The sequence below is a fragment of the Ursus maritimus genome, unplaced genomic scaffold (genome assembly GCF_017311325.1).
Source record: "Ursus maritimus isolate PB19 unplaced genomic scaffold, ASM1731132v1 scaffold_17, whole genome shotgun sequence".
Taxonomy (NCBI): Eukaryota; Metazoa; Chordata; class Mammalia; order Carnivora; family Ursidae; genus Ursus; species Ursus maritimus.
In genome coordinates, this window is record NW_024424119.1 from 39,326,611 (window position 1) to 39,354,230 (window position 27,620).

Below are 27,620 nucleotides of genomic sequence, written 5' to 3' on the forward strand. Positions count from 1 at the left end.
CGGGATTCAAAACTAGAACTGCCAGACTCCAAGGCCAGGAGCTGGGGGCACTGTGATGGCTACGCAGCAGAGAGGAGGAGAGGAGGCCTCAGGGGTAGTAAAGCCATGAGACAACTCTGAAGGAGAAGCAACGGGAGGTGAGTGATAAGGAACAGCCAGAGTCTACGCTGACTGCCAGCCTTTGAACTTGAGAGTCTGAATGGACTGCCTTGTACTGTTCTCCTGAGAAACACAGGCGGAAGCACCCCGGGTTTGGGAGAAAAGGACTAACGAACTGTGTTTAGAACATGCTAGATAGGAGTTATCTACAGACTACCCAGGTGAAAAAATCACCTTGAAAGTCAGCAAGGTGTGGATGGTCGTTGACGCCGTGGGTGCGGGGTAACATCCAGGGAGGACACAGAGAGCAGCCCAAGGGCAGAAAGTGAGAAACATGGAACCCAAGGGGAAACCAGAGGACACAGAGCAGCAGAGAGGGAGGAGACTGGCTGCTGGGACGCCTCAAGGTCAAGGAAAGAAGATGTAAAGGAGAGTCTGATTCCTCTAAAGTTATCTTCCTTCCTTCCCACCAATTCCCCACAACCTCCTCGTCGCCGACCCAAGGAGCACCGGAAGCAGGTCGTCACAGCACCAGAGAACATCTCCACCTCTTTCTTCCCTCACATGGTTCTTGGCCCCCTGACAGAGCGCCCAAAGCGTCATGATGAGATCTAAAGTTTGACTTTGGGAAGAGGTAGGTAGAGCAGGCCTATGCCTTGTCCAGTTAGAGGACACTTAGGCCTCTCTGGATTAAAAAAAAAGAAAAAAATGGAGGCCCCCACCCCATCCAATTGAACTCTCCATTAGATCTGGGGAACCAAAGCTTCGGTGGGTCATAAAGTACCTTTGCTTTGCTTTGGATGCGGTGGGTGCATGTATAGAAATGTATATATATATATATATATACACACACCTATATATATACATAGGTATATGTTTTAGTATTCTACTAGCACCCAGCATTTCTCTGCAGCACTTATCACATCTATAACTAAATAATTTTGTAATTGGTTATTTAGTGTCTGTCTCTCCTGAATGTAAGTTCTATGACAGCAAAGACCAGGTTTATCTCTCTATCCCCAGAACCTAAGAGAATACTCAGATTTTTTTTAAATTTATTATTTGGCTGATTGACTGAATGGATGGATGGAAGGTATGGATTGGTGATCAACAATACTAAATGTTGTGGAAAGGTTAAGAGGACTGAGGACTGAAACTAGAACATAAATTTGACAGGTGGTCACTAGGGACCTTGGTGAGAGAGCTACAGTGGAGTGAAGGCTCCGGGTGCCTGACTGTCCTTCTGTAGACTGGGAAGAGAGGTAGGGTGGGAGGCGACAGAGGCAGTGGGCACACACCACTCTCAGGAGTGCCACTGTGGACAGGGACTGATTCAGCAGACTCTCTTGGTTTCCAATTTTACACCGTTTTTCTCTATTTTTGGAAACAGTAAAAGATCATAGAGCGTAAGCTCAGGTGACCCAAGCTGATGGTCAAGCTCAGTGTCATTGCTAGTCAAAAACAGTATCTGATTTCAAGAGTTAAGTGACTGGTCTTCTAATATGACTCACAAACCACTTCCAAAGGCAATTCCCAAACAGAGATTACCAAACAGATACATCCCGATAATGGCAGCATCACTGAAATCAAAGGGACTACTTTGAATAAGAGCCTGCTTGGCTGTAACAGTTCTGCTCTATTGCCTTTCCTGTTTTTAAGTCTTTAGAATCACATACAATAGGTAGAAGTGGCAGGACTTGGAGGAGTGCTTTCCTCCAATGCATTATACATCTTAGGATGACTTTTTTGGGGCACGTGAATGAATTCATATATGTTTGCTTGTAGTGACTTTTGTGTATATTAGAAAAAAACACACATAGTTCATCCAACCCATAATATCACACCCACTACGAAGTGTCTTTGATCAATAAATTTAAATTATGATTTTAAACATAAGGTTTTTTAAAGAAACTTCTTCAATAAATAATACTTTTGTTATGGCAGACACCATCAGGGTAATAATAATTCAGTCACTCAAGCTTGGGAAACGCTAGTCGGAGAGAGATCGTGGGCTTTTCAGGCGTCCAGACCGAAGTCCAAATCTCGTCTCTGCCACTTACTAGTTACTGAAGGACCCTGTGAAAGTTGCCTAATGAGCCTCAAGATTACTCACCTATGAAATGAAAAATAACAATACTTACTTTACAAGGGTTTCTCTGAGGACAAAATGAAACCAAGCACGAAGACCCCTAGCAGAGCCCTGGGCCTGTAAGTTGGTACACAGCCAACAGCAGCTATCATGCTTGGCAGTCTAAACATATTCAAACAAATCCCAGCCACGGGGCTATTTATATCCATGTGTCCATTTATTCCGGCTGACCTTTGTTTTCCATCTGAATTGCCTTACGGCTGCAAGTGAGCACTCGCTAGGCTGAAAAGGAAGATCAACAGAGGGGCAGAGACTACCAGGACGCCCAGAGGCATTTGGGCTCCGGGCATGAGTTGGGTTGGGGGCTCAGAACGGATCCCAGCCGATAAACAGTCCGTGTTTCAATAGCCATGTGACCCTTCCAAGAGCCTGGTGTGAGTGAGCGTCAACCTTATAATTATTAACTCGGATTCTAAACATGAAAAGCCAAATGACCTGAGCAGAAGGAAAGCCAGGGACAGTCTTATCAAGAATGAATCAGCCTCTTTGATCTTGAGGTAAACCAACCCACTAAACATTAAGCTTCCACCTGGGGTTTTTCCAGACACTAAAATGGTTGCCTAATGCTCAGCTGTCTGGAGGTTCCAGTCCAAACTGGTCTTAAAGAAAAAAAAAAAAAAAAGTCCCACCACCTTGCCAGCATTCACGCCCGATTAAAAAACATATACAGATCCGTGCTGCTAATCCAAAGAAATAGGGCCTCCCAAAATATTTTTAACTAAAAACAATGCAGGTAAAGTGAAAATAAATTATTCCACCCAATTTGGAACTAACCATTCAAGTATAAAAAGAGGGGTAAACAGAATGAAAACAGAGAGCCGAGGCAGAAGGCATTGAGAAGTTAGGCAGAAAAGCAGACGATGGGAGGAAAACCCAGACGTGGACATGGAAGAAGGTACACACAAAATACACAGAGGGAGTCGGTACAGGAGACGCGAGCGGAAATGGGTGGAAAACAGGGTAAAGAAGGCAGCAGGGGGTTCAGCTGGGCAAGAGCCATGTTAATCAGCATTTCTCACTACATTTCCAGAAGCCTCTCCCCTACCTACCCACCCAGATCGTGTGTGCGCTGCACCGTGAATTAATCAGCATGTAAATCACCCCCTTTATCTGCGGAAATTGAATTTAGCTGCCAATCTTGATTGAGGGCCTGGAGGCCTCCTCCCAGAAAGATCACAGCTCTCAGGGAAAATGCCTTTTCTCTCCTTAAATCAAAGCTTGCACCAACCCAAGGAAACAGCTGCCGCGGGAGCCACAGACTTTGTGAAAGGTGGCAGGCTGAGGACGGTAATTATAATTAGCAGTTACATAACATGTTTGTTCTTCAAAGTGCTCTACAAGCATCAGCTAATTAATAGCTTACTGTGCCCCATGCAGATCCACTGGTTTTTAATGTAGTGACTAATCCCTGTACCCACTGAACTCTGAACGGTGGAAACAGAGCAGCCTGAGCAATGAAGCAAAAGGCTGAGGGTCCCGCAGCTGTGCCCCGCTCTCTTGTCAAGGGGCCCCACAGGTGTTTCAGGGCCAGGAACACTTCCCCAGATGTTTAGTCCAGCATCCCATGAGACAGCTGCCTCACTGCCTCCAAATAATTTTTAGAAGTGCCATCAGAGACACACTAACAGGGTGGAATGGCCATCAGTCTGGTCCAAGATGGCATTAGCTCTTCTCAGTTTCCCTAGTTAGACTGGAACTCTGCAGTCCCTGGTGTTAGTTACAGGACTGCCCTTGCTCCTCTGTGCAAGTAGGGTAAGTCAACGAGAACTCTCCAAGAGCAGGCTGAACTAGATCTCTGGGTTCCCACCCACGGCTACCCTTCTTTGTTTCTATGCTTGCAGTCTCTACCTACTGACCCAACGTGGGAACCACATGGCACACGTCCCACCAGCAGCAGAGCTAAAGTCTTCATCTATTTCACGGAAGTCCATGAACACCCTGAATTTGTAAGACGTTCTATGTATGTGTATGAGCATTTCTTTGGAGAAAAGTCAGTTTACCCTGTTGCCCCATAAATTCCAAGAAGGTGGAGTCTAGCAAAGTACCTCACTCGCAGTGTATGCTAAATAGATATCTATTAAGTCAATTTGATAGATTTCACCAAATTCCTATGCCCCAAATGGTTAGGAACCGTTGCTCTAGGGACAAATAATCACCAGCAGCCCCCATGTTTTGCTTGCTCTGGCTAGACTTTCCCATGGAAAACTTTGAACGGCAAGACCCAAGGCATGTTACCACAATTCTGCTGCAGGTCAAACCAGGGACCCAGATCAAAGCTCCCGTGAGACTCCACTCTTCAGAGATCTGTCATTTGAGCCAAGCAAGTCAACACCTAGAAACACATTCCCAGAGCCATTCAACACCATGTGCCCAACCACCACAAACAGAGTCACTGCCTTCTCCCACCTTCGTGAACTAAAGCGTGCGGAAGTGCATACGTGTGACTCATCAGAAGCCCTTCTTCAAGACAGGCCGATAATTTCAGTAAAAGACCTAACATGCACATGGTGCTTTAAACTTTTCAAAATGTTCCCCATAGATGATCTCATTTGATTCCCTCTCCATAACTCCTGAAATAGGAAAAGAAGACTTTATTTCCCCCTTTTTATAGATGAATAAACTGAGGATCTGAGCAACTAACGCCTTACCTGATGACACACGGCCCATATATGACACTGCTAGACTTTGAACCGATGTCTCAGACCCCCTTCTCACCAGTAATTCTGTTTTGGGGTATATACCCAAAAGAATTGAAAGCGGGGTCTCAAAGAGATATTTGTATCCCCACGCTCACAGCAGCACTATTCACAATAGCCAAAAGGTGGACGCAACACAAGGGTCCATCAGTGGATGAAAGGGTCAACAAAATGTGGTAAATACATGCGACGGAATGTTATTGGGCCTTGAAAAAGAAGGCAATCCCTCCATTTGCAACAACACAGAAGAACCTGCATTACATTACGCTAAGTGAAGTAAGCCGGTCACAGGACAAATACTACCTGATTCTGCTTATGTGAGGTATCAAAAATTCGTCAAAATCCACAGAAACAGAAAGTAAAATGGTGGTGCTGTGGGGAGGAGGAAGTGGGGAGTTACTGTTTAATGGGTACTGAGTTTCAGTTTTGCAACATGAAACGGGTCTGGAGATGGGTTGCACAACAGTGTGAATATACTTAATACTTAAAAATGGTTAAGGTGGTAAATTTTATATTGTGTGTGTCTGACCACAACTAAAAATATAAAAATAAACACTAAAAACCTCTTTACCCATTATACCACCTTTTCTCTGAAAAGCTGCCAATGTGGGCTACGTTAGGCCTTTTCAGTATGCTCCCCCTGAGAAAATGGTTCATGGAGACACACTTCTCAGCCAGCCAAGTAGAGGAGACAGGAATCACTGTGATTTAAGGTGAGTTGCGAAAGATGGATGCGTGAGATTTTTTATGCAACTTATTTTCCCAATCCGCTCTCTAAATCTTCAGGATTCAGCTGACACACCTAAAGTCAGGTGCCCCCACAGGTAAATGGCAGAGCCAGGCGCAGCGACGGGATGGCTGGAGCTCCCAGGCTCCTGCTGGCTGTTTGCTTCCAGGAAACAGAAGCTCCACAGAACAGTCTATACCTGTGCATGTCAAAGTACTTTGTCTCCAAGTGCCTTTCTCCGTGCAAACAGCAGTGACCTTTCCTCCAGGGCTCTCAAAGCCCTCTTCACAGACATAGTGAGCCACGCTGCCTGGGCTGGAGCTGTGATTTCCCACCATCACCGCGTGCCGCACGTGCGGAGGATGGCCACACTTGATCTCTGCAAGGGAAAGAAGCACAGCACTAGTTATGACCCCCAACTTCTATCCCTAGAGTTCACATTTTAGAAAAAAAAAAACATTTAGTCATGACAGAGTCCCCTCATATGCGAAAAGAGAAAACATGATGGGATAGGCCGGTGATGGGTATTAAGGAGGGCACGTATTGCATGGTGCACTGGGTGTTATACGCAAGTAATGAGTCATGAACTTTACATCAAAAACTAGGGATGTACTGTATGGTGACTAACATAATATAATAAAAAAATATTATTAAAAAAAAAGAAAGAAAACATGAATCCCATCAAATAATCCAGTTGCAGACCTAGAAAACTGTTTGGAAGTAGAGAAAATAGATATGCCTGACTTCAGTGATACTTACAAACATGTACACATAGAAAATATTCCAATTATAAGATTATTTACATTGTGGAGAATGCCTTGGTCAATGAAAGAATCCATCCTGGGGTTCTTTTAAATATTAAGATTTTCATGTACCTTTTCCTCTGTATCATGAGATCACAAACTCCTAAGTAGGTGATAGTGTAATTGTAGTTTTGCTGCCAACTGATTATTAAATGAAACAGATATAAAATCTTTGAACTTTTTAAAAGCAAATTAACAGGGGCGCCTGGGTGGCTCAGTTGTTAAGCGTCTGTCTTTGGCTCAGGGCGTGATCCCGGCGTTATGGGATGTTATGGGATCGAGCCCCACGTCAGGCTCCTACGCTGTGAGCCTGCTTCTTCCTCTCCCACTCCCCCTGCTTGTGTTCCCTCTCTCGCTGGCTGTCTCTATCTCTGTCGAATAAATAAAATCTTTAAAATAAATAAATAAATAAATAAAAGCAAATTAACAGGGAAAGTACATACAGTCTAAACATTCACTTTATGTTCCTATAAAAGAAAAAAAAATGAGCTGCATAGAGGGAGACGAGCCTAGAATTATAAAATTGATATGAAATTTCTTCTCTGCAACCCTGACAACTAGAACACACTAGAATGTTTACAGAAACTATCTGAAGGAAATGGATTGTGATGCTACCATTTTAGACTCAGCCAAACTCTACTTCATGTAAGAGTAAAAGAAAGTCACCTTCAGGTATTTTGCAATTTTTAAAAATCCGTATGTTTAACTTTTCCGGGAAAACAACAACAACAACAACAAAAAAAAAAAAACTCCAGCCCACCAACAAAAAAAACTGAACCAGAATAAATATGCTAAGGAAAGTGGAGGACAGGTTCTAGAAGATACACCAGCAAGCAATGAAATCAGCGTGATGTGCAGGTTAAGTCTCCCCAATCATTTAAACGTGACTGCAGAGCTTGATCCAACTAGTAGTAAAGGATTCTACAACGAAAAGTGGAACAGTGTAAAAAAATGAATAATTTGGGGGCGCCTGGGTGGCTCAGTCGTTAAGTGGCTGCCTTCGACTCAGGTCATGATCCCAGCATCCCGGGATCAAGCCCCGTGTTGGGCTCCTTGCTCAGCGGGGAGCCTGCTTCTCCCTCTCCCGCTCCCCCCGCATGCGTTCCCTCTCTCGCTGTCTATCAAATAAATAAAAATCTTTAAAATAAAGGAATAATTTGAAAATAAAATTCCAAATTATTTCAAAAACTCAGTACAATGAGGCAAAGGGAAGAAATGAACATGACAAATTCCTCATGCAGTCGTGGGGACTTCACAGATACAATTTTATTTGAGAAAGCATAATAAGTCTAACGTAAGGAGGCCATAACCATTCCAAATGTAGCTGAGAGTCCCAGTTACACCCAAATACAGAGAAAAAATAAATATAACTTTTGGTATTCATTCTGATTTTTAGTTTTCTCCCCAATCTGGAGAAAGCCAAGAAAATTGGGCACTCTTGACATGCAGGCTTTTAAAATGTAAGTGTGAGGCGTGTGGGTGGCGCAGACGGTTAAGCATCTGATTCTGGGTTTCAGCTCAGGTCCTGACCTCAGGATCGTGAGATCAAGCCCTGCATTGGGCTCTGTGCTCAGCATGGAGTCTGCTTGAGTTTCTCTCTCCCTCTCCCTCTGCCCCTCCCAACTGCTCTCTGTCAAATACATCAATCTTTTTTAAAAAAATAAAATATAGGGGCGCCTGGGTGGCTCAGCGGTTAAGCGTCTGCCTTCGGCTCAGGGCGTGATCCCGGTGTTATGGGATCGAGCCCCACATCAGGCTCCTCCCGCTATGAGCCTGCTTCTTCCTCTCCCACTCCCCCTGCTTGTGTTCCCTCTCTAGCTGGCTGTCTCTATCCTGTCGAATAAATAAATAAAATCTTTAAAAAATAAATAAATAAAATAAAATAAAATATAAGTACATTTATTGAGATAAAGAACTCAAAACAGAGAAAATACTATGATCTGTTCCCAACTCTCCATCAACCATTCTTGCCCTTAGAAATAGGCAGCTTCTCTTAAATGAGCGTCTGATACAGAACTGGTGGATTGAATGGACCTGCACATGGCTCCATCCTGCTATGGATGCCTGGTCTGGTGCAGAACCCCAGAGTTCTTTCCCTGAGGGAGGTCTCCCAGAGCAGGTTTTCATCTGTTGTCACTGATGCTCGTATGAGAATGTCAGTACAACAGCTCAACCCACCGGACCAGTCACTTGGCTCTGAGATTTTATTTTATTTTTCTTAAGGATTTTTATTGATTTATTTGACACAGAGAGAGAACGAACAAGCAGGGGGAGCAGCAGAGGGGGAGGGAGAAGCAGACTCTCCGCTGAGCAGGGAGCCCAATGCAGGACTCGATCCCAGGACCCTGAGATCATGACCTGAGCCGATGGCAGATGCTTAACCGACTGAACCACCCAGATGCCCTGGCTCTGAGATTTTAAAAGAAGAGTTAGTCTCTGGTCAGTGAAGATCCACATCATGAGCAGTTTCGGGACCAGAACCATTTCATAAATCCTCCAAACCTGCCCACCTCACAAGTCCCATATTTGCTCAGAGGGTTTATTCCCTTTTTATACTTGTTTACCAGACACAAGGCTTCTTGGCCCTCATCATGTTTTTCCCAGCATCAAACCTCTAGACATATCAACCAGCCCAAAACTTTCCAAGACATGAGTAGATCTGTGTGTACCTGGGCAGCCAACCGAACAGGTGGTTGATGTTTCATGAGGCTGGCCAGCCACTGCTGACATCTAAAATATCTTCTAGTTAAAGCCAGGGTTCAGTTATAGCAGGAAATAAAGGGAACAGCAGGGAAGAGACTGAGGGTATAGATTCATGTAGGTTTGTGGACCTTGAAGCTGGAATTGTAAACAGAACATTGGAGAGGTTGGGAAAGGAACCCAGTGATAGATCATTGGATTAAGGGAGAAGCACAGATTCTAAAGGTATGAGAGTACAGAAGATACTTAAATTGGCTTCTGTTCTTGGACGTGACCCAGAATAATGAAAGGCATGCAAAAATATAAGATTTTTAAAAATTAATACCAAAAATATTAATTTGGGAGTTGATGAGAGATCAGTCTCTAGGGGCTGTGGTTGAGAGACTCAGGGAGATGCCAGTGTGGGCAACCATGACTCTGCGAGTTCCCATACCATAGCTACTCAAGTTGGATAGTCCCTCGGGGAGAGACAGAGAGGATCCTAGCGTGGCTTGGATTAAAGACCTGGTTCTGAACAGCAGCTGAACATCTGAATTGCCTAGGGAACTTTGGAAAAACACCCATGCTGGCGGCTCATAGCCTCTCCCCTTACCCAGAGATAATTCTTTTTTTTTTTTTTAAAGATTTTATTTATTTATTTGACAGAGATAGAGACAGCCAGCAAGAGAGGGAACACAAGCAGGGGAGTGGGAGAGGAAGAAGCAGGCTCATAGTGGAAGAGCCTGATGTGGGGCTCGATCCCACAACACCGGGATCACGCCCTGAGCCGAAGGCAGACGCTTAACCGCTGTGCCACCCAGGCGCCCCCAGAGATAATTCTTCTGAATCAGTAGTACTGAGCTGGGTTCTTGGCATCCGCACTTCTACAAGGTTCCAAGTTTGATTTTTATGCACATGCTCAGCTCAGAACCTAAATTAAATACTAGTATGAATAGCTACCATTTATCATCACATGCTTGAGGGTTTAATGTCTTTCTGTGAATATATTATGTCTCCCCAAATATATGGCCAGTCTGTAAAGGACAGAATCTTTATTTGATCGTCTCCTGCACCCTCACAATGCCTCCTTAAAATAGTATGTTTTGCATAGTAAATACTCAATAAATAATCGTTCACTGATAGCTTGCTACTACTTTATCATTGTTCGAGATGCAATAAATGTTCCTTTGATATGAATAACAGCCCCTGAGGAAGGAAAGAGGCATCAGTAAATTATAAGTATAAATAACAAGGCAGGTACACATTATCTTTGCATTTTTTATCCAAGAGAAGTCACTCACACCAAGTAGATGAAAGTGGAGTAATAGACTCAAAAAACTAGCATCAGTTTTCCCAGTACCAGGGAATTCTGGGAATGTTGTTCAAACCCCAATCATTTTAATCATAATAGCATTCATCAAAATCCTACTAAACATAAGTCTATTAGATATAGACTATCTCATTTATTCCTCAAAGAGAACCTTGCAAGGTAGACGGTTTCTTCTCATGTAGTTTATAGATATGAATATGGAGCTTAAGAGCCCCTAAGAGCTTCAGTCACGTTCAAAAGTCACACCACTAGTAAAAGATAGAGTCAGTATTCAAGCCGTGGGATGTATGACCCCAAAGTCCAGGTCCATTAAATCTGGGGAGCCTCGCAGTGAAGGCGTCCAGTCTAGGCCCTGATAGGACTGAGCTTAGAAGTTAGCTAAAACCTCAGGAGAAAAGGTGGCATAAAGGAGCATTCAAATCAGTGTGGGAGAGTTCTGTAACAACTCCTTCTTCCAAATCTTGTCCCCAACAGCTTTCGCAGAGCAAGACAGCTGCTGGAAACAGACTTACCCCCACATCCGTGTGATACGCTGAAGCCTTCTTAGTAATGATTTTTAACCCCATAACATGGGGGTCTGGCCTGGCACATGGCCCTGTCACAGATATTCCCATCATGCCTAAGAGAGATGGCAGCCACTGACACTTCTATTCAGACCAAATGGCACCCAAGAAAGCAGGTGGCTACTATTAAGAAATACTCCAAAATCAATCCAACGGAGGCTGCAATAGGTGGTAATAAGAATATGGTTCTGCACGAAATGCCCAAAGTTCTCACTATCACAAGGAAATAAGCCATTTACAAACAGTTTATATCCAAAGGAAAGAAAAAAATAAGGAGCACAAATTTGCATTAGATATGCATTAGGGGTGTTCATTTAAGCACACATTTCTCTGGCTAATTATGTTATGAAGGAACAACATTTGGCTATGTATCAGCAATACAGTCAACTAATTATAAACATGGTTGGAAATTTTTTTTTTAAGATTTATTTGAGAGAGAGACTTCGAGGGCACAAGCTGGGGGAGGGGCAGAGGGAGAGAATCCCCAAGCAGACTCCCCGCTGAGCTTGATCTCCCATCCCTGGGAGCAAGACCTGAGCGGAAACCAAGAGTCAGATGCCTAACAGTATAAGCCACCCAGGTAGCCCCATGGCGGGGAATTTTTCCTTACTGTCCTACTATCTGTGATTTTATTCAAATAATCAACTTCAAAACAGGTCTCCCCGGGGGGGGGGGGGGGGGGGCTGTGCTGTCCCAGTTTCAAGGGCCACATTCATACTGTAACTCTATTTCATATCTTGAAGGTAAACATGTTTATCCACACTACTAGCTTTAATATTCAACCCAAGAAAATATTCCAGAAGGAAATCTGTTTGATGAAAGGTATAGACAATTTATGGTATCTATTCGACAACTGGCTATGTCACCAATGTCATCCCCATTAGCTTCTTCTCATTAGAAACATCAGCACAATAATGTGATTGATTTCAGAAATAACACAGTAATATAAGGCTTCATCTAAGATTGCTTTCGAGAGCAATAAATACCAAGCTGAGAAAGAAAAAAAAAAAAAGACCAATAATGCCCATAAATTGAGGCAGACGTTTTGCCAACTGCCAGGGGAATGAATGATAGACCTATTCCACATGCTGATATTGACTCAAGAAAAGTCTTCCCAGAGAAATAAACTACGAGCTGGAAAGCTCTGGCAGAGGAGCAGAAACAAGTATGAAAACTGAAGAAAATCGTATTAAAGTCGGTTTTCATTTACGCAACAATAACAGAAATGTCTCTCTTGTGCCTTAGAGTCAAAGCAGAGTCACAGATCACCTAGAAATCAGTGGGATGTGGCGGTTGTAAGGGTCCAAATGGTCTAAGCCGGTTAACACCAGCCTCTCCACTACACTCGTGTTCCGGGTCAGATCATGCAGCCCTCACACCTCTATTGTCTTCATTTGCTTCATTGGGAAAAATGTCCTTTCCCCCCCTTAGTGGTGAGCTCTCCGTGGGCTACACCTACATCCCATATTTTTAGACTATCCCCCGCAGTCATGTGAGTTATTAATATTACTACCAACATAAATCCTTGCGATTTGTACCCGTAAGAAATATGGCCTAAAGGGGCGCCTGGGTAGCGCAGTTGTTAGGCAGCTGCCTTCGGCTCAGGGCGTGATCCTGGCGTTCCAGGATCGAGTCCCACATCGGGCTCCTCCGCTGGGAGCCTGCTTCTTCCTCTCCCACTCCCCCTGCTTGTGTTCCCTCTCTCGCTGGCTGTCTCTCTCTCTGTCAAATAAATAAATAAAATCTTTAAAAAAAAAAAAAAAGAAATATGGCCTAAGGAATGGGGCTGCAAATGTAACCTTACGACAGAATTTCACGTACTGTATGCCATGCTCGTAATTTGGCCACATGTAGTTCGAGCCTCATTCCAGGCTCACCTGAGTACTGAATTCCATATATCATCAACGTGGGGGGCTGGAATCTAGCATCTCTGGTATGTGGCAACTTGCATTTAGAAAAAGTTATTATGATCATCAAAGGAAAATGGGAGGGTTGGACTATGCCAGCCACGAAGCACCTTCTCAAGGAGAGCTTATTAACTGTGGTAACTAAGCTAATGAGCTCATTAGTACCAAAAAGTCCACTCGCCCTTAAGGCAGTAGGGAAAAAAATAATAATAACTTTTTGATGCATTTTGTATTCTCAAGTCTTCCATGAACTTTAGCCTTGACAAACAATGCATTTCCTTCAGATCCTATTCACAGAGAAAGCTCACTTGGAAGAAGAAAAAAATTCCCATTTCTACGTAACAGCAATTATTATCCACAAATAGCGTCTGGTATGAAACGGCTAGAATCTGAAGACTTCAGAGACTGCAGGGGTGACAGGCTGGGTGAGAGCATGAGCACTGGAAAGAAAAAAAGAATTTATCAGTGTATCTCTTATAAGGATCTTCCATTTGTAGAGGTGATAATGGTTGACGCTTTGAGCCGCACAGGAATCTTTCTTTTTTCAAAAAAAATAACATTAAAACTCTTCATTTTAATGCTCTCCTTGTAAGCAGAATACTTGAATTGAAGACTAATAAATTAGGTAACATGAAAGCTGGAGAATTTTAGACCTTCCCCTTCTACGGTGGGAAGTTTCACAAAGATCTTACATTTTTGTTAAAAACACTACCTGCCACTCCCCGCTCAATCATGACCCTCTTATTATGATGGTGACTACGTATCTGGCAGTTACTTTGCCTCGAGCGCAGCACCAAGTGCTTTCTATCATCATCTCATTACATCTTCGTAATAGTCCTACAGGACGGAAACAAGCATATGCCCTTCTACAGAGGGAAACTGCAGTGGAGAGAAGTTTAGGGCTGGTGCCGGAACTCCCACGTGGTTCAGCCAAAACTCACGCAAGTCTTTCTGATTCTAAGGCTCCCACTTCCTTACCCCGTGGCAGTCTTATAACCAGCGTCATGGTTCATTCTGCACACTCCAATGACTCCAACCATTTGTAAGTGACATATTTTAATGGCATTTACTCGGCAGAAGGATAACACAGGAGATGTGTCGCATGCCGCCAGGAAGTCAATGCGGTATTCCTACATGTTTTAAAAAATCAGTATGTGGTGAGGTGCCCAAAAATCTGCTTCAAATGACTGCCTGGAACACAAAAGATAAACACAAGATATGGGGGCTGCCACTGCGTCCACCCTCACCCACGGCAGGCACCCCCAGCCAATCACAGCACTCTTTCCCGCCGGGTCTGGATGTGAATCTTTTCCACAGCCTGATGGAAAATTCCAAGACAGCAGTGCAACAAAACTTGTGTGCCACCCCTCACCGGAATGCCCTCATGTGTGTCCCGACTTAGGTCCAACACTCTCAATTTGGCAGAGGTGAGATGGAGCTCTACTACGAAAATCTCAAAAGAAGAAAAGTTGAGCCCATAACAACACTATTCTTCAGGGTGGGTCCCAGACCACACCGTATATTCTCAGGCCCTCCAGCTTTTCCTCGTCGCCTCCTACCTCCAGCACTCGCAACGGTTGCTTCTACATGGAATGCGCCTTCTAGAAAGTGCTTTGGGTTCCCATCTTGATACATAAATTAGTGACACAAGGTAAGTCACTTCCTCTCTCTGGTTCTTAATGGGAAATAATGCCCATGATTCGTTGTAAATAGAATATATGTGGGGGCACCTGGGTGGCTCAGTCATTAAGCGTCTGCCTTTGGCTCAGGGCGTGATCCCAGGGTCCTGGGATCGAGCCCCATATCGGGCTCCCTGCTCCGCTGGGAGCCTGCTTCTTCCTCTCCCACTCCCCCTGCTTGTGTTCCCTCTCTCTCACTGTCTCTCTCTCTCTGTGTCAAATAAATAAATAAAATCTTTTTAAAAAAATAAAAAATAAAAAAAATATATGTGAAATGAGAACTAACCTATTAAGCACCACAGAAGGCATTTCTAAAGATCAGATGAGACAATGTTTACAGAAAACCTTGTCCACCTTAAAGTGCTGGCCACCTCTAAAGAATCAGGCTCTGCTATTAGTAGACTTTAGAAACTGCATCCCATCCTCATTAACCAATTCGAAGCAGAAACTCGGCCTCTGCAATCAGCCCACGTGCTGGGCCACCCCAGCTTGTGAGGGCCACATGTGTGCATACGGGGAAAACCAGGAGTCAGCCCAAGGCCTCGCTTGCACAGAGATGTCACACCACGTGAGAAGAAAGAGTGAAGATATAGAAGACAAAGTAAGAAGATGTGGAATCAGGAAAAGACAGGAAGCTGGAGGACTGAAACAAAAGAGGAGGCCAGGGTTTTGGCAAGGCTCAGCCACATGATAAGCTGGGACGGCAGTTGGGGAGCCAACTCCATAATGCCTGCCATGGTCTGCGCCACCTTTCGAAGGGGATTCAGGGTGCTTCCACGGGCCTTAGGTATGCTTTCAGGTATGCTGGGCACTGTGTCAGGTGCTGGAGAGATCATGCGGAGGAAGACTCCATGGTCGCGGGGCTCCTAGATTCACAGTCCAGTAGGAGTGCTATAAACCACAAAAATAGTCATAAACAACGTACTTGCATACCGCGTGCTAAGAGAACAATGTCAGAGGTGACACTGAAGCTGAAACCTGAATGATGAGAAGGCGCTTGTTATGCCAAAAACAGGGAGACTCCATCAACAAATGAGTGAATAAGCAAAATGTGGTGTATACACAGAATGGACTATCACTCAACCTTAAAAAAGAATGACGTTCTAACACCTACTACAACATGGATAAGCCTTAAAGACATTATGCTAAGCGAAATAAGCCAGACTTAAAAAGACAAATATCGTACAGGTCCACTAGAACACAGGTAACCAGGTAACTAGAACACAAATTTACAGCAACAGAAAGTAGAACAGAGCTTACCAGGCAGTGGGGGACGCAGGAGTGAGGAGTTATTGTTTAATGGGTACAGACTTTCTGTTTAGGATGATGAAAACATTCTGGAGACAGACAACAGTGATGGCTGGGCAACACTGTGAATGTACTTAATGCCACTGAACTGTATACTTACAAATGGTGAAAATGGTAAATTTTATATCACATGTATTTTACCACAATAAAAAAAAAATTAAAGCTGGTTGCCAAGTATCCTAAGTAATGAGAGAAGCATGTGCAAAGGCCCTGAGGTCGATAAAAGCCTGACATGTTAGTTGGGAGACAATGATGGCAGATGTAACCTGTAGAGAAGCCAAAAAGGCCCAAAACCTTGTTGGCTTCAGAGGCCAAAGTTAGGAGTTTGGATTTTATCTTGGAAGACAGATGTTTATTCCCAGAACCCTCCAGCTGGTCTACCTATACTACAAACCAGTGCTAACCATACTCTTACACAGCTAGCAAACTACACAAAGGGAAGAGCACACGTGTCACCTTTTCCCTGGCACTACCCTAGTTCCCATCAGAACTCTGTGTTTATCCATTCTTCTCACATAATATGTAGGGGTTCACCCTTACATCATAGTTCATGATGTACCTGTGTTTTCTCTTCTCCCAGACCCCAGATGTTCTTAGTCACGAGGGCTACAGTATATCTAGCATCAGACCTGGACTCTGGATTTATTGTTGATGACAACACAGCTGAAGTGATTCCTTCACTTTACTTCTGGCTTGGCTGAATTTTAAAAAATTTAATTTCTTTAGACTACCACGTACAACTTGCATCTTTTCTGAAAATTAAAAAAGTCATAGTAAAATAATAGGAGGCACAAACTAGAGATTGACGCTGTCTTTTCCAGAGAGTTGACGGACATGGGGGGCTGATGTTTCCATAAATCCCTACCTAAGTCAGAAGAGGGAGCCACAGAAGCCCCTGGCATTAGAAGCTTTCCTCCTCGCTTCCAGCGCTGGCCTCTGAAGCCCACTCGGACAGAGACCCATGTCTCGGGGTCCTGGCCATGGCGGCACAGCCTCCAGGGACACGGTACTCGGGAGGAGGCAAACAACAGGATCCATCAACTGCACCTTCTGTGACCAGGAAGGTCGGTGAAATTGACACACAAGCCGGGTCTGTAACACACAGCTGCTCCCTTTCCGGGTACCTGTTCTCGGCAACATCCAAGCTCACAGTTTGCTAGTGTTGTTAGTGGAATTCCCAATTCCTGTGGCTTTATACCTCTGAGCTGAAAATACAGTGCCGGCTGGCACGCGGCCCAGCTTCTGGAGCCCCAGGCATGATGGAGGATAAATAAGAAGGGGTGAGCGCAGAGGAGCAGACACAGCCTTGAGAAGCTGGCGGCCATGTGGTGACGCGGGGGAGGAGGAGGGAGTCAGCGGGCAGACGGAGAGGTTATTAGAGGAGGGGAAAAAAGAAGTGAAGATCTTCCAAATAACAGTTCTTTGGGGAATGTAACAAGTACTCTCCTCTAAATTAAATTTCTCCATTCTCAGTCCAATAATCCAGATGACTACTAGTTCTCAAAGTCACACAAACTCTTTTATTTGGGTTTTCCTACATAAATCCTTAGGGAGATCTTTGATATGCATTATGGCACATTTTAATCCAAGTTCTGCATTTTAATTGATCTGCTGAAAGATAATGTGAGAACTAAAATGTACTTTTAGAATTTCTTAACCCCCAGGATGATAATTAACTATTAAAATGTGTTTAGAGCCTGAATCGCAAATCAGAACAGCACAAGAATTAACTTAGCCAAGCGCATCACTGAGATTTCCTAGCTATGCGGTAAATTCAATGAAAACTCTTTCCTTTATTCCAAAATGGAAACAGCTTTGTTACTTTGTCTAATGTGTTTAAAATTCTTTCAATACAGAAAGAATATCAAATATGAAAATCATCCAGGATCCCCCCCAGTGGAAGTTACCACTGTTAATATTTTGATATATCACCTTCTAAACTTTTATAAGCATATATATGCATATGAGCTTTTCCAAATTAATGTCATGTTATTCATATAGTTGATAACTCAGTAATATACTGTTAAGGCTAACCTATGTCGATAAATATTATTTTCCAATGTAATTTTTATTGGCTACATAATATTCCATTTCATGTATATGCCATGATTTAACCAATCTCCTATTGCTAGACATTTGGGACTGTTTCCCATGTTTCACTTATAAACAACTATAACTACAGAAAATTATAAATATGAGTGCTTTCTACTTCTCTCCACAAATAAGTTTGAAAATCCGGATAAAATAGATGATTTTCTAGGAATATATAAATTATCAAATGGACACCAAAAAGGATAGGAAACTTAGACCACTAAGTGTAGGGCTTTTTAAAATAGCCGAAGGACTACCTCTCCAAAAAAGCCACATCCAGATAATTTGCAAGTGAAATCTCCCAAGTCTTTAAAAATTCTATTTATAGTAGTCCAGAGAAAGAAGAAAGAAATTATTTTGCATTCTTTTTTTAAAATTTAGAATAATACTGACACCAAACCCAACTAAGGTGGCATAAAAAAAACAAAATAAACCAACCTCACTTCTGAATATCAATGTAAAATTTCTAAATAAAATTTAGCAAATAAAATCCAGATAAAAAGAATAAAAAACCAAAGACCCAGGAGACTCCATTCCAGATTTAATATGTAAGATCGTTATCAGGAAATCTAAAAATATAGCCTTACCATATGACTTGTTTAAAGCAGAAACATACATGATCACTTTAACACATGTCTAAATGACATGATAAAAGTAACTCATTTCTGATTTTATTAAGCCCTAGTAAAGTGAGAACAGATAGAGTCTTCCTTAAGATTATGACATGCCAGGGGCACCTGGGTGGCTCAGTCAGTTGAGCGTTGCACTCTTGATTTTGGCTCAGGTCATGATCTCAGGGTCATGGGATCAAGCCCCACGTCTGGCTCTGAGCTCAGCATGGAGTCTGCTTGAGATTCTCTCTCCCTTTCCTTCTGCCCCTCCCCCTAACACGCGCACATGAGCTTTCTCTTTCACTCTCTCAAATAAATAAATAAATAAATAAATAAATAAATAAATAAAATCTTAAAAAAAAAAAAAGAATACAACCTCTGAAACCAGAATTCCTGGGTTCAAGTTCATCTCTATCACTAGCTGTATAACCTTGAACAGATTACTTCATTTTTCCATGCCTCACTTTTCTCATCTGTAAAATGGGATAATAATAATACACATTCATAGGGATACTGTAAGGACTGAATGAGTCGATATATACAAAGTGCTTAGAACAGCACTTGGCACATAGCACTAGATTAGTGTGCATAAGAATATAAGTAGATATTCATAACATCAAATAGCCAAGACCACAAAGGAATAATGAAAAACTAAAACCACTGCCATGAAAGTCATGAATAAGAAAAGAATATTCAAAGTCAACACTACTATTTAAATTTTTGTTCTGAAAATACTAACCAAGTGGGTCAATCAAGAGAAACGTATGTTTTATAAATGTATAAAACGTATGTTTTATAAAAGATGGAATTACAATTTGCAGATGATAACTATTCCCGGAAATACCCAGAGAATCAACTGCATGCCTATTAGAGACAACAGGAACTTAGTGGATCTATTTAATTCATTCACTGCCTTAAAGAGAAATTTAGAGAGAAATATGAAAACAATCTCAAAATGATAGAAGCTGGGAACCTGAACCTTTTGAAAACTCACCTTGGCAATTTAAGTTTGGGGTCTCCCATGTGCCCAAGGCTGTGCAGCTTGAAACTGCATCTTCTGGGCCACTGAAAAATCCTTCTTTGCAAGCATAACGAACCTGGCTGCCAAGCCTAGAAGTATAATTTCCGACGATAAAGCCATCTGGGACTTCAGGAGGGGTGCCACAGTCTATTTCTGAAAATAAATTAACGTCAAATTCATTACTATGTGAATATGAATTTTCAAAACTCATCATCTCTCTCCCCCTCTACCCCATCATTCCCTTTCCCTCCACACACACACCTGAGCGATATTTTACATAGACTGATTCATTTCCATTTTGACTTCTGGGCATGTTTCCAATGACTGTCTCTATTCAATCTTTTGGCCTTCCGAAGGTAATAGCATCTACACATGCACGAAGCTGATGGGATTTGGCAGTCAACCTTCACTAATTCACTCTAGTTAAAGAGAAGCCTCGCCCAGTGAAGCAAAAAATTTGAATTGCAAAATACCTTCAGATATATATGGCTTTGTCATTTTGAGTCACTTTTCTGTTGCTGGCTCTTACTAAGGCAGCTATGTTTACTATCTAAAATCACGTGTAATAGGAGAATATCCATTAACTGCTAAAAACCCCAGAAGTGTACTAATTGTAGCTTTTTAAAAAAAATATAAGATAGCCAGCCCCTTCCACCTTGTAATATTGACTTTATTTCACAGGCTACACAGACGCACAAAGGAATAGATAATCTGCACTCATATCCCCAACACGGGCCCCACAGACACAGGCTCAGAGCAGGAGAAAGTCATCTGAGAGCAGAATCCCACTTTCAGAAAGCTCCCTTCTTTGGCAGAAACCCACCTGTGCATGACGTGGCATCTCTGGCTGGGTGGAAAGGCTCAGGCCCATTCTTTGGCAAGTATCCATCCATACAGTAGCATTCGAAACTTCCGTAAGTGTTCACACACCGTCCTCCTTGCCTGCACAGGCCGGAAACCTCACACTCATCTATGTCTTGAGACCCAGGTATAAGAAGGGAGAGAAAAAACAGAAAAAGGGAAACACAAGGGCAGGGGGGCGTTGGAACAGCCATTTCTCACATTCTCAATCTATCCTTACAGAACCGGACGCATTTGCTTGCAATGGCACCATGAATCTTATTTCATTCGTCAAAGATTCTTTTCATATACCCTTTACACCACCGGTACTAAAAGGTGTTCAATAAATCCTTGTCAATGTGTTTGGGAAATTTACAAAAACCAACGACCATCACCAAATCTCTGACACCCAACAAAATGGGCCCCCCAAAAAAAAGGATGCTGAAAAAAATTCACTCACTACAAAATAAGGATGGCCTCTACCTCATACTAAAATACCTGAAGGATGGGGCACCTGGGTGGCTTAGTCTGTTAAGCATCCAACTCTTGGTTTCAGCTCAGGTCATGTTCTGAGGGTCATGAGATCAAGCCCTGCATCAGGCTCCTTGCTGGGTGTGAAGCCTGCTTAAGATTTTCTCTCTCTATGGGGCACCTGGGTGGCTCAGTCGTTAAGCATCTACCTTCGGGGCTCAAAGGGAGTGGGAGAGGAAGAAGCAGGCTCATAGCGGAGGAGCCTGACGTGGGGCTCGATCCCATAACGCCAGGATCACGCCCTGAGCCGAAGGCAGACACCTGACTGCTGTGCCACCCAGGTGCCCCTAATCTTTTTTTTTTTTAAGCAGGATCCACACCCAGAGCGGAGCCCAATGTGGGGCTCAAACTGAGAACCATGAGATCAAGACCTGAGCCAAGATCAAGGGCTGGAAGCTCAACTGACTGAGCCACCCAGGTAACCCCTGACATTTCTTTTCTGAGAAAGATTTTGAAAAATATTCAAGCCAGTGAAAAACATCAGAATAAATAATGTCAAGAAGGGGGAAACATAATTAAAAAAAAAAAAAAACACAACAAAGAGGTAAGAAATGAAACCAATAAAAACTCAGTTAAACAAGTGTTGATAATACTGTGCCTGGGTGACTCAGTCAGTTAAGCAACTGCCTTCAGCTCAGGTCATGACCCCAGGGTCCTGGGATCGATCCCCACATCAGGCTCCCTGCTCAGCGGGGAGTCTGCTTCTCCCTCTCACTCTCCCTTTGTTCTCTCCCTCTCTCTCTTGAATAAATAAATAAAATCTTTAAAAAAAAAGCATGTTGATAATAAAATCATGGAGTTTTGGGTAATTGGGAAAGTTAACAAAGAATTCTTAAAATATAAATAATATGAAATAAAATCAATCTCAATCCAGCACAAACTTTAGAGATGATTTCAACACTGCAGGATCCAACATGTGTTCCTAGAATTGGATCCATCGTTTTAGCTTATCAAGATCTGTATTCCAAGTGGGATGTGTACATATACCTTTGACACAGTAATCGTCTTCCAGCCTGCCCATCTACCCCAGGCTCTTGAAAAGACAGTGAGTGGGAATAAATGGATTTTTCAGTAGACTGCTAAAAACAGGCAGTACCAGTACTGCAGGGCAAAAATGTGGCTAGGTAGCGATGGCAGGGAAAAGACTTGAAGTTTCTAGATACTGATCAGCTCTGTATGAGTCACTACAGTCATTAATCAGCTTGCTTTGTGTCCAGTCATTCAACAACCTAATAACAATGATTGTTAAATTGAGTGCTAATCCCAATGACTCCTACATGTCAACTGGCACATGCCAGCCACTGTTCTAAACACTTCATTATTTATTACTAATTATCTTCATCTTATTCCGCACAATAACCCCATGAGGTAGATGCTATTATTATCCCCATTTTACAGAGGAAGTACGTGAAGCAGAGTGGGTCCGTAACTGTACTGAAATCATGCAGGTTAAGTGGTGGGAAAGCCAGAGTTGGAAACCAGGTATGCGGCTCTGGGACCACACCCTTAACCACCAGCCACGCTGTGTCTCCCATTACAACCGCATTGTACCATCACCCAATCAATAATTCCGTCTTGTCCACAGACATTGTCAAAGATATCCATCACCTTAATGAAGTCTAGAACCATGCCCCACATCGGGCTCCCTATGTCTTGCTTCCATCTCTCCCTAAGATGAGTGACATGATTCTGACTTTTAATGCCCTAGTCTGCCAAGCCCCACATCGGGCTCCCTATGTCTTGCTTCCATCTCTCCCTGAGATCAGTGACATGATTCTGACTTTTAATGCCCTGCTACCTCTTAATGTTCATAAACTGTTCCTTTTCTAGCCTGTTCTAGAATCTTGGCTGGGTAAACATGTAAGCTCATTAGAATAACTTCTCCATGTGGTGGATTCCATGGGGCCTCCAAGGTGGTAACGTGTCTGCTTGGGAAGGGAAAACGTTCCGAGCAACTGAGCAAACTTAGGAACATAACCTAACTAATCAAGGGGGAAATTTTCCCTTGCCCCATTGTATATACCGGACGATTTAACCTTATCCACAGCCAGAACAATTCCTTGCCAGAAAGTAGCAAAACCGAGCAGGACACGCTGACCTGGTCCCAGGGCCCTGGTGTTCTATATTTACTCCTTTCATCTAATAGCCTGGGTTTGAAAGTCAAACAGACCCAGGTTTGAGAACTGATTCTGCTACATATTAGATGTACTCAAGTCTGTTCCTTAACCTTTCTAAACCACTTTTGTAAAATGAAGCTAATTAGGTCCTCAATCCATGTTGGCTAATACATGAATGGGCCTTGCCTTTCTACTGACTCAGCTCTCCCTGGAGCACAAGCCACTCCTTCCGAGCCTGCACCTAACCCTCAGTGTGACCATGAGCAATGCCCCCCCCCACACACACACACACTCACACACGCTCATGGGTTTCTTGGCTGCGGTCTGGGGAGTGGCCCCATGGCTTGTCGCCCTGGATCTGAATGCTTTTGGACAGAATTCAAAAGTCCATCTGGAGAACCCTTAGCGAGAACAGGAGTGTCAAAGAGGCAAGGGCGTAGCTGTGGCGGGCGTGCCAGAGAGGCAGATGTCCGAACGCCCCAAGACACACAAGCTCTTGCCTGGAGAAGCCTTTACGATCTGAAGACTCAGAAAGGACTCAGTGACAAAAGTGCAGTGACACATTCACGAAAATGCGCTCACAGCCTGTTCTTCTCCCTGAAGCCAACTAATTACCAGTTCTTTCCCACTCCGTGCAGGTGAGACCAAAATTACTTCCTCACATCTTAGAAAGTAACGTTACGGCTTTTTCCTGCCGTCTTGCCTCCTCAAATGCCAAGTTCGGCTAAGAAGCCTGCGTCGTAAGAAGCCGCGTTTGGAGGGACACACACGCCCGTTTACAATCAAGATTGTAAATCCACATCACTCATCGCTGATGTCTGGTGTTGGCGAAGATGTGAAGAAACGAAGACCTTCGTGAAATGATTAGTGAGAGGGAATACTGGTGTGAACTTTTTGGAAGACAGTCCGGCATGATGCACCAAGAAGTAACAATGTGTAGGTATACCTCTGACACAGAAATTATTTTCCAGAATTTATAACAAGGAATAATTATCTGTAAGGATGTAGGTACAAGGATGTTCATTATAGCATTTCTTATGATAGCCAAAGAAACAAAACAAAAACACCCACAAAAATACAAAAGAAAACAAAAAAACAGGAGAACAACCATGAGAGGGAAAAAAGTATTCAGTTAAGTAACACAATACAGAAATGTAATAAATTCTGCATAGTTAACATATAAGGTATTATATGTCTATTTCTATATTAACTTTAAAGTTTTATGACTTATATTTTAAAAGTACTGATCTTTTTTTAAAAATATTTATTTACTTATTTATTTGAGAGAGAGTATGTGGGGGGAGGGGCAGAGGGAGAGAATCTTCAAGCAGACTCCCCACTGAGCATGGAGCCCAACCCAGGGTTCGAACTCACAACCCAGGAGATCATGACCTGAGCCAAAACCAAGAGTTGGACACTTAACTGACAACTGAGCCACCCAGGTGCCCCTTTAAGATTTTATTTTTAAGTAATTTCTACACCCAACATGAGACTCGAACTCACAACCCTGAGATCAAGAGTCACATGTCCTACCAACTGAGCCAGCCAGGTGCCCCCTATATTTATTTTTATGGAAATGGAAAGATCATGTGTTGTGACTAAAATAAATTCTGTCTTCTCTTCATGGAGTTACATATGGAGAAAACAGTATCATGTGCTAGAGAAATAAGTACCACATTGTGGAACAACATATGTATACATGTTATTAATCTAAAATTATGATTGCAGGGGCACCTGGGAGGCTCAGCTGGTTGAGGGTCTGACTCTTGGTCTTGGCTCAGGTCGTGATCTCAGAGTCGTAGGATCGAGCCCCACGTCAGGCTCCATGTTCAGCGTGGAGTCTGCTTGTCCTTTTCCCTCCCCCTCTGCCCCTTTGCTCCCTCTCTCTATCTAAAATAAATAAAATCTTTAAATGCCAATAAATATAAATAAATAAATAAAAGAATGACTGCAGTGCAGATACACAGAGGCATCTTAAAAGAGATGAACCGGGTGCTTAGGTGGCTCAGTCGGTTAAGTGTTGATCTCAGCGCAGGTCATGATCTCAGGGTTGTGAGATCAAGCCCCACATCGGGCTCTGGCTGGGTGTGGAGGCTGCTTGGGAATCTCTCCCTCCCTCTCTCTCTACCCCCCCCCCCCCCCCCTTAAAAAAAAAAAAAAAAAAGCTTCACCAAAATACTAAGAACTGTTGCCTCTGAGTTAATATTAGGTGATTTTTTTTTCTTTCTCCTTTATGCTTTTGCATAACTGCTTAACCACTCTACATGAGTATGTGGTTTTTTTTCATAAATGGAAAAAACAAAACTCTACTCCTTATGGGGAAACACATATTGGCTTATTCTTCTGTCTTGTTTCAGGAAGAACAATCACGGATCATCACAATCAGGACTAAATGACCCGTTCGCTTTTACTCTATCCCTGAGCTCTAGCCTAGGGTAACAGCTCCATCCTGGACACATAACTTTTGTTAAAGCAATAGCTGAATGAATGGAGAACCATTTCCAAGGTCATGCTCAGAGAGGCACTGGTCATGAGCACAGAGCCTGAACTCAAAGGGCTACCGATTTCCTTCACAATCTTTCCAGTATTGGTAGTTTGCCTACTTTATAAATGCTTCAAAGCTCCTGCCCAATTACTCCTCCCAAAACTTTAAATTAGTGGAGCAAAAGAGAACCATGGGTACATATTTTACTACACTCCACAAGGCCTTGGGAAGGAACCTGGGATACCCATATCCTGGGGCCTGAGGAAGCAAGAGGCAAGAGTCAAGTGTGGGAGCTGTTCACCTGTGGGGGGAGCTCAGGCATGTCCCTTCACTCCCAAAGAGAAGCAACGGTGCCTCAGTCAAGGCCTCTGGCATTTAAGGGAAGGGTGCTTTGGTTTAACCATCTTCTGATTCAGAATCTTTGGCTTCTCTGTCCTTCCTAGGAGCTGGAGCAGTAGCGCGGGTCTGAAGCCATCACCCACCGCCATTAGAGGCCTAACTACGCAGGAGTCCAGGGTATTCCGCAGGGAAAACAGTCAAGAAGCCCCTGGTATGAGCAGCGCACTGCTGAGTGTAGCAAGAACTCCCTAGTACGCTCTTCCTTAGGTTTATCTTTCCTTGTGTCTTCCTTCATTCAGAGTAGTAAAACATGCCACTTTTGGAATAAAACCCAGCTAAAACAAAGGATTAGGATTTGGGGAGCAAAATCGCATTTGGAGAGAGCACTGGGAGAAACCTCGGGACAGCTGCAAGTCAATTGAGCAATACCCCACACAGGGCCAGCAGAAGCCCAGCGGGACCACACATTTGTGTCTGAGCCCAGAGCCGGCTGCTCCAGGACCTGAAACAACTGGACAGCTGAGAAGCTTGTGAGCAAAGGCTCCCATGGAAAACAGGCTCCCAACCTGGGAGAGAAACCAACAGACTGGTCTTGGCAGGGGTAGGGATTTACATCTAGGAATGACGGTGTTTACTTTCCCACAGAGAGACCTATGGGATACAGGCTCCGAGCAGAAGGTTCCAGAAACTGATGATGGGCAAGGCATTCACTCCCTCTAAGTTCTTTTTTTTTCCTTCCCTTTTCCCCATTTCCTAGTCAAGGCTGAAATGCTGTTACTTTTCTCCAGAAGAAATGGCATCAGGGCCTTGATACTGGAGGAAATGAGCTGATGAAAAAGAAGGCTGCAGCTGCCGTCAGAGTGGAGATGGATCCCCAAGACTTGGAAACTGAAAGGCGCAGAAAAGGCATTTTGCAGTTTTCAGCGGACGTGGCAGGGCCATGCGTCGTTGGACTCACGCTGGTAGGGACAGGACAGCCCCAGGCCTGCTTCCACATCAGTTTCATCTCTCTCCCACCCCCCTCACACTGGAAACGCCACAGAGCTTCTCCCTCTGCCAAGCTTCCAGGAGCCCCAGAACTTGTCTGGGGGCAGGCCTGGGGGCCAGGACATCTGCAAGCTGCCCGGAACTAGAACCCTTGCAATTCTGTCATCATCTCTCATTGGTGACATCCAAAGACACCCACTTGCACCCAGTTCTTGAATCTGGCCTGGACTCTGCAAAGTACAACCAACACCCGGTCACAGGAGTTCTTGGAACTGGGGAACCAGGATTCATATCCCGTGGTTCAAGACAAACACTGCATAACTGCTGCTACCCCCAAAACGTGTGAAGCCTCTGCCCCCGCTGGAGTCCACTGATGTTTCTGTGGCAACTGTGATGCTAAGAGACACTCGGTATCAGCGAGAAAAGTCACCCATCAGCTTTTACAGAGTGATAACCGGAGACCTCAAAAGGAGAGGTCATGAGAATGACTGCCCACAGATACGGGGCTTCTTTTGAAGTGACGGAGGTATTCTGAAATGAGATCGTCCACGATCTGTTGCACAACTTTATGAATATACTACAAACCACTGAATTGTATACCTTAACAGGGTGAATCTGATGGTATGTGAATTATATCGCATTTAAAAAAAAAAGAAAG

General features: G+C 43.5%; 1 protein-coding gene across 12 annotated transcripts in view; it reads right to left on the reverse strand.

Annotated features, from left to right (window-relative positions):
* Positions 1 to 27,620, reverse strand: part of SUSD1 (sushi domain containing 1) — a 218,253-nt gene that overhangs the window by 173,493 nt on the left and 17,140 nt on the right. For all 12 annotated transcript variants that reach the window (XR_005835227.1, XR_005835228.1, XR_005835229.1 and 9 more), the window contains 3 exons: positions 20,487 to 20,639; positions 19,637 to 19,816; positions 5,871 to 6,050 (listed from right to left, as the gene is read on the reverse strand). Coding sequence is in view for 9 of the 12 variants with exons in the window: in XM_040631715.1 (XP_040487649.1) it covers positions 5,871 to 6,050; positions 19,637 to 19,816; positions 20,487 to 20,639 (513 nt within the window). In the remaining 3 variants the exon portion in view is untranslated. The remainder of the gene's footprint in view (positions 1 to 5,870; positions 6,051 to 19,636; positions 19,817 to 20,486; positions 20,640 to 27,620) is intronic.